This window comes from Perna viridis, chromosome 4, assembly GCF_037379345.1.
Source record: "Perna viridis isolate PV_CMFRI_1.1 ecotype Kerala chromosome 4, ASM3737934v1, whole genome shotgun sequence".
NCBI classification, from domain to species: Eukaryota; Metazoa; Mollusca; class Bivalvia; order Mytilida; family Mytilidae; genus Perna; species Perna viridis.
In genome coordinates, this window is record NC_142448.1 from 24,737,624 (window position 1) to 24,757,612 (window position 19,989).

The 19,989-nt window shown below is 33.4% G+C and overlaps 2 protein-coding genes across 6 annotated transcripts in view; one reads left to right on the forward strand and one right to left on the reverse strand.

Moving 5' to 3' along the window:
* The window catches only part of LOC148619434 (uncharacterized), a 28,181-nt gene that overhangs the window by 3,225 nt on the left and 4,967 nt on the right, over nt 1–19,989 (forward strand). For 2 of the 3 annotated variants that reach the window (XM_088579312.1, XM_088579314.1), the window contains exons 1-4: nt 14,526–14,670; nt 15,241–15,336; nt 16,367–16,645; nt 19,552–19,812. In XM_088579312.1, coding sequence (XP_088435438.1) covers nt 15,249–15,336; nt 16,367–16,645; nt 19,552–19,812 — 628 coding nt within the window. In that variant the 5' untranslated portion in view covers nt 14,526–14,670; nt 15,241–15,248. Of the gene's footprint in view, nt 1–14,525; nt 14,671–15,240; nt 15,337–16,366; nt 16,646–19,551; nt 19,813–19,989 lie in introns of those variants that run through there. The other variant, XM_088579313.1, reaches the window with a different exon arrangement.
* On the reverse strand, nt 669–16,666 carry LOC148619435 (uncharacterized). 3 transcript variants are annotated; one of them, XM_088579317.1, is made up of 5 exons: nt 16,603–16,666; nt 7,724–7,843; nt 4,163–4,312; nt 3,030–3,095; nt 669–765 (listed from the first exon to the last, which is right to left on the reverse strand). In XM_088579317.1, exons 1-5 carry the CDS (start codon nt 16,649–16,651, stop codon nt 713–715), a joined length of 438 nt encoding a protein of 145 aa, XP_088435443.1. In that variant the 5' UTR covers nt 16,652–16,666; the 3' UTR covers nt 669–712. The 3 variants fall into 3 exon arrangements, with proteins under 3 accessions (XP_088435443.1, XP_088435445.1, XP_088435444.1); XM_088579319.1 differs by lacking the exon at nt 16,603–16,666 and adding an exon at nt 11,907–12,041; XM_088579318.1 differs by lacking the exon at nt 16,603–16,666 and adding an exon at nt 11,572–11,614.

Below are 19,989 nucleotides of genomic sequence, written 5' to 3' on the forward strand. Positions count from 1 at the left end.
TAAATTAGAATCCATTTTTTATTTCACAGTACGTGCTCGGACGTTCAACCCCGACAAACAAAACAATTTCGCAGTACAAGTGTAGTAGTGTACAATCAAACCGAATGGTCACGTGTCAAGGCGTGACCAGAGTCTATTAATTTTTTTCTTTATTTTTCTTCATTTGGTCACGGAAGTGTTACATTCTTTTGTACGTCCGAATTCTAGTGGTATCAACCTTTTCAATTGAGGCAAATACAAACAAAAACAAACAAACAAAAAACAAAAGATACATTGTAGTTCTTTAAAATGCCCATCATTCATAACGTATTGATATTTTGTTTTTATTTTGTTTAAAGAATCAAAATAATTAAATCAAACTTTTGAAAATATCATGTATATTACATGCTTGTATGAATACATGTAGCATATTCAGTTTTCCGACTGCATGAAGCACAAATCTACTTTCTGTTATTGAAGCTCGTATTCAATTTACATTCATATACACACGTACATGTATATGCACTAATAAAGTCAGTTTTAGTTTAATTTCTGTGTATTTCATTTTCTGTTGCTAAATTTAACGTCAAAGATACAGAAAATCAGCCTTCCCAATAACATCTTGGTCTGTAAGAAATGAATGTATATGTAACGACTTCATTATCAGGGACAATAAATGAAAACAAATAACCATTTGATTCGTTTATTCTCCAGATCTCCTGTGGCTCTGTAGTTATCCTAACTTCCTTTTAAGCTCATTTATCCTGCTTCTGTCTATCCGACAACCTGTAAGAAACAAAATCAGACATTGTATATACAGACCAGAACGTAAAACTTGTATATACAGACCAGAACGTAACACGTATATGATCAGATAAAAATACTAAATGAATGAACAAAACATTATGTTGAATAGGCAGACGAATCCGAAGTTGTAGATTATTTGAAGAAGGCAAGTTCAGTTTCCAAATCAAGAGAACATTTCATTCTAATTTTCAGCGATGGTGCCTTCATTGGAACAAAAAGGTAACTATTTAAGGAGTGACATAAAAACCTGTATTTTCCCGATTACTACGATGTGTATACATGTATATTTAAAACCATGTTTCGGTAGTTTGTTGTTTGAGAGAGGAATAAAAATGTACAAATTACGTGTAAAAGGTAATTTATTCAAGAATTTGAATGACTTTCCGACTGAACCCTCATCTGTATGGGGTATTGGAAATATGCTTAGATCAAAATGACATATGACAAATGGTATCGATGAAAACATACCAACAAGATAAATGAGATGTTAAAGGCATTAGAAAATATTAGAAGTTGTTACTTATCTCATGCCTACATATAATAAGCTGGGTTTATGACTATTATTACAATTACAAAAAAAAAAAAATACTTGGATAGGCTTAAAATGGTTATTCGAACGTGTCAAATCAACAAAAAGAAAAAAAAAAACGAAAATTTTCGAAACTGTCGTGAATCGATGCAGTTTCGACAATTTCCGATAATCGTCAAATTGTACCACATGGCATGTCATTAGAAGTGGAATCGAGCTCTTTAATTGAGTGAAAGTATGTTGAGTTGTCTATCTGGAACCCTTTTTGCGAAAATGTCAGCAAACCGTTTCTGGACATAGTTTTTTTTTTACTTTGAAACAAATGACCTTGATCTTTCAACTTGACCTTGGTAGCAATTATGCTCCTGATTAAGATTATTTATGGTTGTTAGAAAAATGTACTTTTTATTACAAAAAAGTGGCCGATCGTATTGAAATAGCATTAAATAATTAGTTTTTGAGCATTTATATATTTTTAAATTTGAAAATGCTGAATAATCAGATTGTAGACTTTGTTATTCTGAACGAAGAATTATTAGTAGTCCTCTATCTCTTAAATTTTGTGAATTGATTAAAATGTATTAGCTAAAAATAGCAAAATAACTAACAATTATAACGATTTACGCGTTTTCGAAACTCTTCGAACTCTTCATAAAGAATGATCTTAGATGCATACTTTATGAACCTATTTTATCTGTTTCCGAAGATGCATACTTTATGAACCCATTTCCTTCTATCTGTTTCCGAAGATGCATACTTTATGAACCAATTTCCTTCTATCTGTTTCCGAAGATGCATACTTTATGAACCCAATTTCGTCTATCTGTTTCCGAAGATGCATACTTTATGAACCCATTTTCTTCTATCTGGTTCCTGAAGATGCATACTTTATAAACCTATTTTCTTCTATCTGTTTTCGTTTTCAAGATTATCCCCTGCCTAGGTCAATGGCGAATAAAGGATCTCAGGTAAAAGGTGAGTGGGTGGGGGCGTAAATAGAATTAGAGAAAATTTTATAGGTAAAATTTGGGAAAAATCAAGATTTTATGCAAAATATTTTTTTTTTCAATTCTAGGGAGGCGTACGTCCGGCACGCCCGTCCTTGGATCCGCGCCTGCGATGACCTTTGACCTTGACTATCATTTCAGATCGACGATATAGGTCCCAAAATCTGTATCACTTATGGTTTTAAAGTTAAAGTGACCAACCGACATTGTTTCATTTAAAGTCGAAAAATGCGTAACTAGAGAAACTGCAAATGAAATAGTACTGCGACCTGCTTCTGAACAAAACGCAGCTTTCGATATTTGTGTACCAATAACGGTTTAAGATATTTTTTAGGTAATTGAACTATTCTGCTTTCGAACAGACAACTCTTGATCGACGAACAATTAAGTCTCTTTGATTCCAAAGGAATTCCAAAGGCCTACCTCTGTTTGCAAAGGATGGTATAAATCTGGTTGCATACAAGAAGGAATAGGAAAAACCTTGATTTTAATAAAAATTCTACGTAAGTGGTGTCAACCTATGAGTATGGAAAGATAGTTGTCTATGGGAGGTGTAAATCGGATCCGGTTTGCTAAGATTTTTATATTACATTCAGTTTATACATATAAGATTAATTTTCAAATTCATTAAGAAAAGAAAAAATAGATTACGGATTACTACCATACGACTTTTTTTTTATAACTTTAATTGCAAAATAACTTTTTACCTTTCTCTCGGAAAAGTTGTTTGTCACGATCACATATTGACCTACAGGAACTGCATCTAAATTTTCCTGTTAGAATTGAAATAAATATTACATTAATTTCAAACAAGAATGTGCATATAATTCTTCTGGATGTTAATACCTAAGTATTATACATCCCATGACGTAAGTATCAACGTGTACAGATACATTTTTTTAAAACTTAAGGTAGATCATTATGATTACACTGAGCATTCTTTTCTGTCATCTTACAAAATCAAACAAACATTTATATTTTTAATGAACTAATAAATAAATGTTTATAATAATGTAAAAATATTGTGTTTCAATTTTTTTAAAAGAATTTTTGACCTAAAAATTGTAGGGTAACGTAATAAACATCAATTGTATAAATCCTCTTTTAAGGGGAGATGGTTGGCAGGAAAATGTTCTAAGAAATGTAATTAGAATTTTACTTTTTTTTATATTTAAAGAAAAAGGTTCAGTTACCCCCAATTTTCTCTATCATATAAGAAAGAAGGGTGTTATTTCTGTAAATTTAGAGGATACATTTTTGATGGTTATTCATCACAGAATCCATATAAAATCGGCCTTAATTAAGGCTCAATTATCTCAAAATCAAACTCAGGTACTTTTTTGTTCAATTTAAAATCCTTAAGTTTGTTCATTCAAGGTAAAAATATAGGAAAATCAGTCAACTAGAAATATAAGGTATGATCTTAGGAGAAAAATTTTTTATACCAAACAATGTTCTACCAACAGTAAACAAAAGAGGTGAAAATTATTTATGTTTGGTTAGTAGATTGCTTTATATCGCGAATAATGAGTAGTGTTCCTTCTAGAAATATTACTGGTGATTCAAACTATTCCATGTCAATTGTTCAAACAGTATAAGTGTCCTGAGATGTTGTATAATTTAATTCATGTATTATAACAAGTCTCGACAAACATTAACCATCATTTTAGTTTATGATCAAACTGTTATGCTACATATTTACAATATACGCATGTGTTCTAATGTTCCAAGTACATGCATTATTAACTATAAAAATTTCGTGATTGAATGTGTTTTACATTGTTGCCACCATCAACGTTTAGCTATAAAAGCCACAATGAATATTCAGTACATAACATGCCTTTGCATCGTTGAAGACAGGATTTACACCGCCCCATTGGAACAAAGCCATATTTCCTTCCACATTCTCTTATGTCTTCCCGAAGTTTTTGTCGTGCCTCTTTTAACTGTTTCTTTAAATCAGCTCTTGTATCTCGTTTCATTATGGCAACTGAAAAACATATTGGTTACAAAAAACATGACTTTGATGTGTACGAATGTCACGAAAGTGTGCAATGATATCAAGCCGTTTGTATACGGCTAGGCAAACTTACTAAATATAAAATTTGCATTGTTCATTCATTTCACTATTTACACTTGATATAATGTTTTATTGTTTTTGACAAATTGAATGTGTTTCCTGAAGTTATTTATGCTAATTAGTAAATTTTCAGTTGAACAGATTGAAAAAAAAACAGAAATTAACTGAGCTGGTAGGCATACGACTATCGCTCTATCACACCAAGTATAGCAAAATATACATTACTGTGATTTTCCAACAATGAAAGTATATGGTTACGTCTTACATGTCCGTTTGTAGGAAAAGAATTCTAGACTACGTGAATCCTGTAATGTGCTGATATTAATCTATAGTTAGGTTTTAGTATAATTATGTTGTAAAATATGTAAAAATTGTGATATATGTATTATTTTTTACAATACACTATTTTTAGCGTATAGAGTAATAAAAATGTATCATGCTTGCATATACTACTCCTGTGACTAAAATCTGAATGCCAGATCTTTACTACCATTCAGTATTATGTACCGATAAATGAGGCTGATGAAGAGGAACTTTCATGAAAAACTACAACATGCTTGGAGAAACTCCCTAAAGAGGAATATAAGAATAGTAATGGAAGACGTGAATGTCAAGATTGACCAGACGTACGAGAACAGAGAAAAAAATTACGGAAAAGTACAGTATTAGGTAGATGAATGAGAATACAGGAAAGTTAGTTGAGTCTTGTGAAACAAGTGAAAAAAAAAGTGAGTTGGTGTTAGGAGAAAGCATTTACCCCCACAAAAACACCAACAAAACAACTTGGGAATCACCTAACGGCAGAACAAAAAACAATCGAATAGATCACATTATGATTCATCGCAAATCAAAGATGGAGAAGTACAGTACAGGATGTAGAAGCTCGGACTATCTCATGTTATTAGCAAACGTGAAAATCAAAATAGCAAAGAATGCTAAAATTGAGATAAAGAGTATAAAGTACAATGTAGATAACTTACAAATCAACATTTCAAAGACATATTCCAGCTGAGGCATTTATTGTGTGCACTATATAGAGAGAATGAAGAATCAGATATACAGAGGGAAAAGCCTGCGGGGAGGAATCTCATCAGGAATACATGTGATAAAGTTCTAGGAAAGAAGACCAATAAGAAGAAGGAATGAATGTTGACGCTAAATTGCAGAAGGTTGAAGTTGCAGTTTAAAAGAAAAAGTTTAATTTACAACAGGAAGAGCATAAAAGAATTGTGCTAAACACATCAATCACTCGACAAAGAAGTCAAAACATTTTGCAGTATTTACAGGAAAAAAAGAGAATATGTTAACCGACTTGATATACATGGGTGATGTAAACACGCTCAACAACATTAAATTAGACGTATAATATTCAAAACTGATTTCCCACAAAATTGGAAAGATCTTACATTGTACCAAGTTAAATGAACAGAACAAAATATGGAACGAACACTTAATTCGTGTCTTGAATAGACAAGATTCAGAACAGCCAGTGATCTTACAACCAAAGATAGATCTCAACATGAAGGTAAAAAGTAAAAAAAACCCCTTAAAATCACCTAATAATGGAAAGCAGCTGGAGTGGATAGAATACCACATGAGGCTTTGAAACATGAAGGAGACGAGATCTGTGAATATCTCGCCAAATTACAAATTAATCTGGGAAACTGATACAATGCCTACAGAATGGGATAAAGGGCTACTTGTCTACTGCCTTAGATCGATGGATACCCAAGCTGTTGCGCAAATTGGAAAGTCAAAGATCCTCAATAGAGTAATACTGAGCAGTTTGAAATACACTTGTATACTGAAGCAAATGTTTCTGTGATAAACAGGCAGGCATCAGATCCAATAGAAGTTGCACTGACCAAATTGCAACTTTCAAAATAATTGTAGAGCAATCCTATGAATGAAAGTCATCACTGTACATAAATTTGAGATGAAATTGGACACTATGGAATACCATCCAAGACAATAAACATTTACAAAACCCTGTTTGAAGATTTGTCCGTACACGTCAAATATCACTGATCCATTTCATGTGAAAACAGGAATGACGTGAATGCTTACTCTCCTACACTATTCGTAATAATAGTTGCAAGCATTTAATAAGCAAAGAGGAATATAATTGACATAGACCATAAGACCAGAAGACCTAGATTTTGCTGAGGACCACGGCCTACTATCTCACAAGATGAAGGATACCATTCTAACAGATTGACTGAGGTTGTAGAGAAAATATGGCTACAAATCAATAAAAAAAATCCCAAAATTATGAAGGTTAAAACTAGAAAAGGGGGATCAGTAACAATTTGAGAAGAACTGGTAGAAAGCGATACAGTGTGCATACCTACAGAATTTCATAATTAGAATGACTTGGACAAAAACAGCCCAAAACTGAGAAAATTTGAGAACAACTGTAGAAACCCTTTGTTTCACAAGGAACGGAGAGGACTTAGTCAAGTCAAGTCATACATGTATACAAGATATAATGCACGATTTTATAGGTAACGGGTAAAAGTAAAATTCATCATTTATAAGAAATACATGATGCACATAATTTGTATTAAAAACTTCACAGCTTGCATGATAATCAATGACATCTGTAAACATCTGTGTATTAATTTTACCGACATTAATAGTATTAAGTAGCAGTCTTCAAATAAAATTGAGGCAGGAGACTCAGTGTGATTCACGAATGTCACAAACCAACCAAATCATTCTTATTTCTCATTCAAATGATTAAAATCCACATTACCAGTCTTAACATGCTTTTCTGTAATTACATTTGTAGAGACTGTGTATGAAATTGGCACTTTGTAAGAATTATTGTTCATGATATGGTTGATTTATGTGGAAGATGAAAGGAAGGTTTTCTTAAAATATAGATCGGAATATTTTACCGAATATCTCTACGTAAAAATAAGGTAAATAAACACAGTCTATTTGTTGAGTTCACCCCGCATCACCCTTATCATTGGCAGTGTCTGAATTTTGTATGTACATGAGAATCTTAGATTCTAGTATTTTATTTAAAATGTAAACGCAAGTCATTATCAAGATGCCTGTTAAAAAGTAACTCTTCAAAGTGAGATATGACTGTATGCAATGATGAGTTGTCACCATCCTAGAGCACTTTTTAGTATATTATGCCATTGTTGAAACTGGAAAATGACATAAATCCGTGAAGCAAATTTCTGTTAATTTGATCAATTCGGACCTATAGTGTGCATGGAAATTTCACTTGCAATCTGCTCCCTACATTATTTGTATTCTGGCTATTTCTTACTTCAAAAAAATAAGTCGATATTAAAAATAGCTTACCAAAAAATTTCTTGTTCATCTCTGATTGTATTTCATCGTCAAGGTGATTATTACGGTTTCCGGCGCAAACTTGGTGGTGGACAAAGAAAAGTAACAACCACACAAGAAACGTCATAATGTCTGAAAAAAAAACAACAAAAACTTTCATTTTTTGGGCCTGTCCGTTTTCACGTTTAGTCTATTTTCTATGTTACCTGCATAATAGGAGCAACGCTTTCGCTGTACCTGTGTATAATGATATTTTGGGGCTAGCTGCAGCCTGCCCTGTGATATCAGGTTATCCTTGTCATGCATTGAAGACCAATGTGAGGCCTTGTGCTGACATTATCAATCCAATAGGGTTGTTGTTGTCTCTTTGACATGTACACCATGCCTATTCTCGTGGTATTTCTATCAAAAAATTAAATTGAAATTTCCTTATCAACTGTCAAGTATTCTATCCCCTGAACATCATCATTGTATGTGCCGTAACGTTTGTAATTCACTATGTATTTTTCATCAATATTGGTGATGCATTTAACAATGTAACGGCAATCAACCCTCCTGGATATTTCCGAAAATCAATAATAACTCAATTCTGTAAATCAAAACATTTTTGAAAACTCTTTCTAAATATTATTCGTAATTTTTGATTGATATTTTTTGTTGATATTCTACTTTTTTACTACTTTCTTCATTTCTTAAGCAAAGTTTTTAACGAGTTTGTAATGGAGAAGACTGTGTTATTATGCAATTATGAATTTCGAAACTAATCTTTTAAATGTTGATGTAAATTAAATTAAAAAACAATAATTTCCTTCCCTTAACAAATTAATCGCGATTCATAATTAGGGAATTTCAATTACCTGCGCCTTTGTGCGCCACAATGATCGGTTGACTTGTGACGTCACGAAGTCGATTTGTAAAGTGAAAGTAATCGAAAACAATGTCAGAGAAGAAGCGCAGATTTTGGATTTTTCCTCGATAGTTTTTTATACAAAATACACAGATACATGACAAAACAGCATGTTTTGGGGGAATAGAAAGAGTAATCAAGGGAACCAAGATTATAGCGGTAATCATAATAATGTAATCCAAGGACAAAGACCAAACATGGAAAACAGACATACACAACAAAGAACATATAGTAACCAAAATCACACACACAAAGCAACAAAAGCAAATGAACTCCACTAAAAACTGGGAGCATGGACCAGGTGCACCGGTAGGGTAAGCGTCATCTGCTTTACTAGAAACACCCGCCGAGTTTCTCATAAAAAGTCAAGTCCGGGGTAGACAAACGAGGAAAGGAAAACTATGACTCGTTGAATAAATCAGTTTTCATGGTGCAGATGGATACACCATAACGATCGACGAGTTCATGATGACGACCATAAAACTTCTGTAGTGATGACTTCAGTCTTGTAGCAACATAACCCTGTTCCAGAAGCCTATTTGTTAGAGTTCTAGCGCGATACAAAAAGTCTGCGTAGTTTCGGCAAGCTTTGGCATAACATATGAGTTGTGATATGAACACTCCATACGCAGGTGCTGAAGGGATGTTGCCACAGATGAAAGGAAAGTTGACAATTTTGAATGAAAAGTCATCACGTTTGGCGTAAAGTTTGGCCAATAGTTTTCCTTTACCATCGATATCTAAGTGTAGGTCAAGATATGAGGCTGACTTCACAGTGTCTGTAGTATCCTTTATCTCAAGTTCTTTGGGGTAGATGCGATGTATCAAATCCCCGAAATTAGGATTGTTTAAAGATAATACGTCATCTACATAGCGGAAACTTAGATTAAAGGATCTAGCTAAACGATATTCTTTCTTTCGAATCAGATCAGCTATAAAGTCAGTCTCATAAGAATGAAGGAAAAGGTCAGCAAGTAAAGGAGCACAATTTGTCCCCATTGGAATGCCGACCGTTTTGTTGAAAAAGACGTCCACCAAACTGGACAAATATGTTGTCGATTAAAAATTCCAGCATTTTGTAAACATCTTCCTCTGTATATTTTGAAGATGATTTGGAATTATTTCTTACAAAGTGTGAGGAATCTCTACCAAGAACTATATATTTGTATCTAGGTGTACCACCTTTTTTGGAAAAAACAACGATTTATAATGTTTTTAAGTCGGGATTTTAACTGAGGATGGGGAATGGAAAAACATGATCGAAGAAATATTTACGGAGTATTCTTTGTTTACATATTATGTAGCAGTCTTTCTAAAAGTCGGACAGTAGGTTGTTAATGTATGTCAAAAACCTACTGAATTCAGTTTTATTTCTTGTTCAGAGACAACTACTGATCACATAAACAGTCTTAGTTTTTCATTTAGTTGTTGGGCATTTGAGAAAAAATATTGATTGTACATGGAATTTGCACTTTGCAAGAGGTATCGTTCCTGATTTGGCTATATATGTTTTATTTAGGTGGAAGATGAATGTATGATTTTCTAAAAAGTGCAGATCAGAATGGAGGAAAGCTTATCGTTGTATAAAAGTACAGCATGTGAAGACAGAAAAGCATTGTTCGTTTGGCGTGTTTTTTCTTCACCATGAATCACTTTACCATTGGCAGTGTCTGAATGGACTCGTACTTCATATGCAGTACTTGTATAAGTACCAACAAATTTAGTGACGACCCGAGTTAATCGGGAGCTATTGTAAAAATCTTAAAGTCTGCTTATAAACAACACTATTGAATCCTTCAGATAGAAGAATTTTGCAAAGTGGCTATTCACATATATCTCATAGATTTCAAATTTTGCATAGCCTTGTGTATTTTACAAAAGGGAATTTTGCATTAGAAATTATTTATTTTTGGTTACAAATATATATGATAAGAGCCTAATCTAATGCAAAGGTGGTCTTTCCCTTTAAAGTCAATGTTATTGGTAAAATAGTGTGATGGTTTGCCATTCACAATTGCTTCTACAACTTTGCTATGCCACATATGAGCAGGTGGGTTTTGTATTATTTATACAATATAGTTATGTTTGTCTGTATAGGCATTGTCAAGCAAGTTCATGTGTTAGATAATTAAATTCTTACATTAACTTGAAGCTCCACCTCGACATATTTGACCAGAGCTATAAAATGATGTAGAACATATGGAATCTATGCCGTATCGGTGTTTCATTTTCATTTTTATTTTTGTTTTGTTTTTGTTTATCTTTTACTTTCAAGCCAATGTCTCACTTTTTACCAATACAAAGAATGAATAAATCTGCATTCAAGCAAATTCTTCAATGAATAGGAACTTGTATTCAATTCTATTAATCTATATGGATTTATTTTCAAGATTGTTCCAATATATAATGTAATTAACATGTCAAAATCTGTATCGCATGTGCAATTTAAATAAAGAGTTACATGTACGATGTTCTACGTTTGATCACTGAATGAAAAATAAAAATAGAGGAGTCGAGTGTAAATAAAAAATCAAATATCTATGTTTATCATGGAAAGTTTCTTGCCTGTGATAACATTTTTGAAAGCAATGAGGAAAAGGGATGGAGAAACGCCAGGTTAATTTTCCTAAGTAGCACTTCAGCTAAGAATCGTGCAAAGTGATTCATGATTGGAAAGCCTACATATTTTTATGTTTGATATTTTGTTTGACATATTGTAGTAAACAGAAATAAACAAGCATGTAGCTTTTTGTATAACCATTTTTGTAGGAGATAAGAATAATATAGAATGTACTATAGAATTAAGGTAGCTAATTCTGTTCTCCTAAGAGCAGAAAGATTGGAATGAATAATTATCATCATATAACAAAAATAAAAATGTGTAGGCTTTTTTTGGGGTGTTCACATTTTACAGAATTTTGCATGATTCGTACAAAGACTGCTAGTTAATTACATTTTTCATCAACACAGGTTGACAACATATGCTTTACATCGACTACCAACTAATAAACTTTGTAAGGTCCTGTGATACCAGTTTCTATATGTTCTCTTAATGGTCAAACAAAACACCTAAATAAAATGAGCCTATTGACAAAGCAGATTTATTGTCACTTTAATCATATACTTGTCATAATAAAGTCGATTTAATACAACGGTGAACACGTACGTATATTTACATCATTTAAATACATTATGATCAATAACTTCAATAAAGTAAAAATCTGGTAAATCGACAAAATGTTGTAAATTTTGAAATAGAGATGTTTATGACTAACTAAAATCACTTACCTTCGACACAAACGATGTACAACTATCTGCTATATTCAACCTGTTACGTACATCTCATCAGGAAGTAAGGTTTCCCTTGTATTAAGTTGCAAATAAATGATCTTTATTGAAATCTGTAGCGTGTATCGAATTTTATACATGTATGAGAAAAAATATAGTTGTATTGTATGTATTGGAAGGTTCAGTTACTTAGTACATCTTTACATATTGAATGAAATTAGATTAATAAATATACAATAATATGAATTAAATCTAGACGGAAGTCCTACAAGATGTTGGTAAACCTGGTAGTTTACGTTTATTTCTATCATGTATAATTTTGCCATTTTCTAGCATTCGATGATATGCTCATATGTTAACATACTAACGTATAAGCAACTATATAAATATTACATAACATTTGTGTTTTTGTTTTAGTTTTAGTTTTTTTTTGTTTTTGATTTTTGTTTTTATTGTCAATCACAGAAAAAAGGCCTTCCTTATCTCAAATGTTGACAAATCTGATTTCCAGACATTACATATTTGAGAAAGCACAAGAATTACAGGAAATTATAAACCTTCGTAATGAAAGCAGGTCCACATGTAAAGTATACATATAATCTGTAGTAGTCCTGAAGCCAGCCTAGTACGATTTAACACAAATACTAACAAAACCACTCTAGAGTTAAACGATTAATTGAAAAAACAAGGCTACACACGGAGCAACTGCTGATCATTCATGATTAAACATAATCACAACAGTTCATCTATCTTCTATTCAAGAATATTGTCAAACAATATAAAGCTATTATTATCGAACAATTCTAATAATCTAAAAATATCTACATCTAATTCGTGCTTCCTTTATGTAAGGACTTTTTGAAATTTGTATCCAAGTTCAGTGCTTCGTGTACAAATAAAATGCAAATCCAACTGATCAAGACTTGAACAAAGCCACTCATCGAATATTTGTGAAGTAAACGTATAATTATGAGGAAAGCTATGATTTGTTCGGTGAGCGAAACTACACATCTATTTTACGTGTAAAAGGTGAATTTCTTCTTTGTAATCCACACATCCTGCGTATTGAGTTTTCATATCACAACTCATGCGTTATGCCAGAGCTTGCCGTAACTACACAGACCTTTAACATCGCGCTAGACTTACAATTAGGTTTCTGAAACAGGGTTATGTTGCTACAAGATTGAAGTCATCACTACAGACGTAATGTGGTTGTCATCATAAACTCGTGGATCTTTACGGTGTATCCATCTGCACCCTGATTTGACAGAGTAATCAAGGGAACCAAGATTCTACTGGAAATCAAAAGAACGTAATCGTGTGACAAAGACCAGACATTAAAAACAGACAAACACAACATAGTAAAATAAAATAATGCATACAAGCAAGAAAAGTAAATGAGCAACTCAGACTCCACTAAAATCTGGGAGCATGAACCAGGTGCACCGGTAAGCGTCCTCTCCTTTTCTAGAAACACCCGTCAAGTTGCTCATAAAACGTCAAGTCCGGGGTAGACGAAACAGGAAAGGAAAACTATGACACGATGAACAAATCAGTTTTCATGGTGCAGATGGATACACCACGAATTCATGATGGCGACCATAAAACTTTTGTAGTGATGACTTCAATTTTGTAGCAACATAACCCTGTTCCAGAAGCTTAACTGTAAGAGTCCTAGCGCGATACAGAATTTGTTTATACATTATTTAATTCAATAGGTATCTGTAATTGTAAAGATGCGTCCTTCTCCGTCAGAAAATCATCTATTTGAAGGACTTTTCCTTCACATCTCCACACAATTTTCTATTCTAAACCATAATAGTTGATACATTTTATAAGTCTAGTGACAAATTCACGGAGTTTATAAACTGGAAAGTTAATTTTGAGGCTTAGGCTGTTCATTTAATGAGCATTTTCTATCGTTTCTAATCCCCCAAAGAAAATCTGATGAGATGAGTTAGTGTAGAATGTAGAAGGCAATAATTCGAGAATTTGGTTGTTTGTTCGTTTGTTGGGGTTTAACGTCCAAGCGTCAATATTTCAGCTATATTCAGACGGTGAACATGAGATGGATGATAAAATGAACATGAAATTATGATGAAATTAGAAAAAAGGATGGGACACAAGGATAAAAGGGTCGACAAATTTTGATTGCCACTAGAAAAAGGGGGATAGGTAAGGTCGGGCATTTTAGCATCCTGTCGTGGAGCGCAAATATCACAGCAGGGTTCTTTAACGTGCGAGGAACGTGACATCTTTTCCCAACACGGTGCACCACTATGGTTAGCGGTCAGGTTTTCCGTATTATAGCCTGACAACCCCAGCAAGTAACATGCCAATGGTACCCCATTCCATCACCTGGGGCACACATCCCAGTTGCTCTATGGGCTAGGTTCCTGAGCACTATTTAGTCGCCTTTTACGACAAGCTTAGGCCTGCTGTAGGCCTATTCTTTTGACACCCGGACCTGCACGGGGCTTGAGAATTTGCTAACTCTCTGTTCTTTTTCAAGTTAAAAATATCATAGTAAGATTTGTAGATATGATTAACTTACTAAAGTTTGATTAAAATCATTTCCGTTTCGGCTGGAAAATTTCTGAGAAATTTTATATATGTTGTATTCATTCATTAATTGATTATATTTATCATGAAATGAAAAAATAAAAATAACACCATACTGTTTCATCAGTACATGTGTAAGGAAATTCGGATTAACTAAAGGAAGATAAAAACGTCCATAACTATAACCGAAAGTGTCCACAAGGTATGTATAATATAACTAAAAATATAAAGGCTTGTACATGGTTGAACATAAGATCAAGAGCTTATAAATTGAAACGTTAGATAACATTGATGAACAGTGAACTCTCTTAGACCTGTACAGCATATCGAAATTTACAATACATATGATTGATTGGTATTTTTGTTGTATTTAACCACTGCCGGTGGACTAAGGGTATTATTTGACTCCGAATTATATAAGATTTTATTTATCATACTCATCAAAATGTTTAGTACTACAAATTTCAAAATACCTTAAACAATGACGCTGCATTCAATGTATTGCACTTGATAGAACCCCTCGGTGATTGAATTGGCTTATTGTTTTGACAGTTTTGGTCTTGAGTGCTTCTTGTGGTCATTCAGTTTTGAATTTAGACCTTTCTATATATTTGATTCTCATACTGCTAATGAGTTGACAAAACACATGCAAGAATTTCTATTTCTGTGAGATCAATTTATTTCTAAACGATTGTATTTTTACATATCTGTCAAAACATTGTTTATATTTCATTTTTTTTCATTACGTCTTTTATCTATCCATCTTTTAAAGAAACAAAGATGACCGTCCCGCTAGTTACACATAGACTTGGTTTGATTGTGTGTGTCATGTTTGTTTTGGACACATGCTTGCTGTATCAGACAAAAGGTACGTACAAATTATATCGTCGAATCCCTGTGCGTAATCCTCATGTCCAATTTAACGGTAATACGTCTGTCCACCCGTCACTCTTTACGTATCTGGTTGGCAATGTAAATAAATGTTCAAATAAATGTTAACCGATTCTTTTGATAAACTTGAACACGGTGCTTCAAATCATGAAGTCAAGTTCGATTTTGGAGTTTATTGCATTGATTCGTACACATTTCAAAGGTAACACTAGTGTTTGAAACGTCGGATGTGGGGCTATTTTTGAACATGAGATCAGCCTTCCCTACTGTAACGTGTCATGTATTAAGCAATAATAAAAACTTGTTCCTGCTTAGTTTATTGTACAAATGCATATCCCTAATTTTGTCATAGAAATGTTTTGCAGTATACATACTGAAAGAAGAATATCAAACATACAATTTTCATTAATTTAGCATTACAAGGACATTTGTACAAACCCAACATGTAATGAAACCGCAACTTTAAAATCCGATATACAGATCGAAAAATAGTTTGTCGGTGCACAATGATGTAAGCATTGACCCCTTTCTTTAAAAAAAAAAAAAAAAAAACAACAACAACAATTAATACAATCTAAATTTCTTACGTAACGTTTTCCTTGACATGTGAGAAGAGAAGTATGATAGACTTTAATTTCATTCTTGCATAATAACATGGAAAATTTACATAAACCCCATCCTATAAGACGTGATTTTTATTACCTAATTTTACTGTTTTTGACATAACTAAGCGACTAAGCAGACACCGTATTGAACGTTTGCGTGTTTTCATTTATCCATTGAATTCTTCATATTATACTTAATCAGAGAGTACATGCTTAAATAAAAAAATAGAAATATTATTCTTACAATGTATGCAAATGAAACAGTTCAACTCAATAAAAAATAAATATATAATAATAATAAAAAAAAAAAAAAAAAAAAAAAAAAAAAAAAATGAAAACAAGAAAATTGAAAGATAAAACAATAAAAACCAAACATAAAAATGAATTGTTTTTGTTGAACAGGTATATCTGATATATCTTCTCTGACTCTTGGTGACAATATCAGCATTTCATGCAACGATAGTGATTTAATACTCAATGTAAAGTCCATAATCAGCATTAGACGTACGAAAAAATGTGAACAACAGGATGACAATACATCGATTTCAGAACAAACAGTTAATCATTTCAAAGAACTCTGCAATAATAAAAGGAGCTGTCAATTAACACGAACGATGATCGCAAATAAAGAGCCTTACCTCCATGAGTTTGGTTACTACAAACTAGAGAACAGAAATGAAGGTACATGTTTAGTCCATGAATCAGATGTTTAATACGAAATTACATATTTCTTTCGCTCGGCAAACGTATTCAGGTGTTGGCGTGTTGTTTTCCTTGAAACAGGCGTATAGCTTCGGTTTTAACTTTGACCTTCAAAACGTTATTCTTTGTAAACAGATATCTGGTCCCAATTGGTTAAATCCTTATACCGTAGTAGCTTTCGAAAAACTGTATCGAAAATCGGAATCTCATGCGTAGCTATTTTTTGACTTGACTTGACTTTTTACGGTGGGTGTTTCTAGAAAAGCAGAGGACTCTTACCTTACCAGTGCACCTGGTCCAAGCTCCCAGTTTTAAGTGGAGTCCGAGTTGCTCATTTACTTTTGTTTCTTATTATGTATTATTATAGTTACTTTATGTTCTTTGTTGTGTATGTCTGTTTCCCATGTCTGGTCTTTGTCCCTGGATTACATTCTTTTGCTTTCCGCTAGAAATTTGGTTCCTTTGATTACTCTTTAATGAAATGTAAAAGATTATGAATAATAAAAGATAAAGTCTGACTACGTCACTTATCGTTTTTCTAAGTGATTCAAAATAACATTATATTTGTTAACGCATGGTTATAAAACAAAATCAAGAGAAACTCTTACTGAGAAGGTTCGCAAAAAATGAGGTAGACAGTAAATAATGCAATCAAAGGTAAGAATGAGAGTACATTACTTCGAGCAGCGCAACTCTATGGACATACTTCGAAAATCAAAATTTTGATGTTGGCATCCAAGAATAGCGTATTAAGTGGAATGGTAGAAGAAGCATTTTTCGATCGAGTACAGCACCCTTCTTTGGAACAACGCGAAATTTATTTAACATACAAATAAAAAAAACTATAAAATTTAATACAGTCATTATACTTCCAGTACTATGATGGCATGTTCTCACCTAAGAGATAAGACTGTCACTCTAACAAGCCAATTAACAAGTTTGATAATGATGTTCGTTATTACTTTTCTTTTGAAGTTAAATGCACCATGTTACTTTTGTTCTTATATGCGAATATGAGTATTAGACATCAAAATAAATATCGTTCAAAGAAACCAGAAAAGTATAATATAAAATGCAAAGAAAGTGTAAATATTGTAAATCGAATGTAAAGTGTCCTTGAAAAATAAAATTAACTGAATTTTTCGATGTGATTGTAGTTATCTTAATATGTGTGTAACACTAAGATAAACCGCCTAGGAATGAGAGACGTAACATATCCAATAGATTTTTACTTTCTCTGATTTCCAAAGATAATGTTAAAGTAGGTAGGTTAAAAATGCACTTTTTCTTCCACGATTACATTACACCGAGCGATAGCGACGGGTAAGATATCAGCATAAATGGTCAGCCCGTGCTAAAATTGTTTGTTTTTGTTTGTTTTGATTTAACGCCCGAGCAGCACTATTTCAGCTGTATTCAGGCGATTAACATGAAGTCGATAATAAATTGAACATGAAATGATGATGAAATGAAAAATGGGATGGGACACAAGGATAATGGGGTCGAGAAATTTTGATTGCCACTGGAAATTGGTAGAGGTGGGTAAGGTCAGGCAATTTAACCTCCTGTGGCGGAGCGCAAAGGTTCCTAATCCGGGAGAATACCACAGTAGGGTTCTTTAACGTGCGAGGAACGTGGCATCTTTCCCAACATGGTGCACCACTATGGTTTGCGGTCAGGTTTTCCGTATTATAGCCTGACAACCCCAGCATGTAACACGCCAGGGGTACCTCATTCCACCACCTGGGGCACACAACCCAGTTGCTCTGTGGGCAGAGCGCCCTAGCCCCTGGCTAGGGCTCGAGCACTATTTAGTCGCCTTTTACGACATGCTTAGTGCTGCTGCAGGCCTATTCATTTGACACCCGGAGCTGCAAGGGTCCCCGTAGTAAAACAATGAAAAAATGGAGTTTCTGTGATTTATTTCGATTCTAATAGGACAATACCGGTACTTTTTTTCATATTTTCGTGACCTATTACAGCAACCTTAGACCCGCCATATTTGTCTATATATGGCTGTACACTTTACGATAGCTATGTCAGTGGAAATGGCACGTGTGAAATGGTCAGTAGTGAGACTTTGTTTTGTTTCTTTTTTTATTATGAACGAAAGAGCGAATTAAGAAGATCGATGTTAGGTATGGCAATAGTCGTTTGCATTAAAAGGTCACAATGTTCACAAATGGAATGGTACAATGTTTCATATATTGGAGACTGTAACTGTTTTGTTTCATACATATGGCGCACGTGGCACCTGTCGAATGGTACCGAGTACGTGTGTAAGTGATTTTTACGGAAAATAATATAACTATTCTAAAACATAACGTTTAATATCTTTATTTAATATGAATTCGATGTTTATTCACGCTACTGAAATAAATCAAAACAGCTGATACACATCGGAATGTTATGTGTGTTTGTTACATGATTAAGATGGGCAATAATTTACACGCACAAACAACGTCCATTAAGTCGCGTGCTGCTCATATCGCAATCGAAAATCGACCACAGTTGTGGTCTCAAAGCCTGTTAAGGACGTCATATTAGAATGATAGTATTGATCCGCGCTCAATAAAGTTGAATCGAATAAGAATAATCTGCCTACATTTGTTTTCTTATTAAAAATTAAGATATAAGATATGTTTTCAATTGTTGGTTTTGGTGTTGGATATAAAAGACTTTGGGCCCGTTCATGCTCTTTCACTGGGAAATTTTTAGATTAAAAGTACAACATTTCTTTTACAAGTGAATTCAGTTCTGAGTAAGCAATAATCATTCGATTACTTACTGCTATCTATATTTCTTCAGTCCGGGGAAAACACTACACAGCACAAGTTTATCGTGATTTAATTGTTTGCCAAATTACCAACAACATTTCTAATCAGGTAATACTTCAGACGAAGAACAATGTGTTCATATCAGCGATGACACTCAGTTAGAAAATGACGATGTCGGCAACTTGCGTATCACCTTCGATCCTGACCGAAGCGAATGCAAAGATGTTTATTCCAACATTGACAAGTCTCTATATCACCCATACAAAGAGGCACCTAATTCATCACAATATTTATCAGCAACGGATATGGTTCGGCGACATTCGGAATGTTTCCGAAAGTATAACATCCAGGTACACTTTACCTGTAAAAGTAAGAACACTATTTTCTAAGCATTTGATCATTGTTTTTCTATTTCCTGATAATTTAGAATTACGCGGGCAGTTTCCCACTATTTTATATTTCATAGAAGAAATCGACTTTTCAATAACGACATTTTAAGTTATGTTTCCCATCTCTATCAACCATAATTGTGATGTTTTTTTTTCT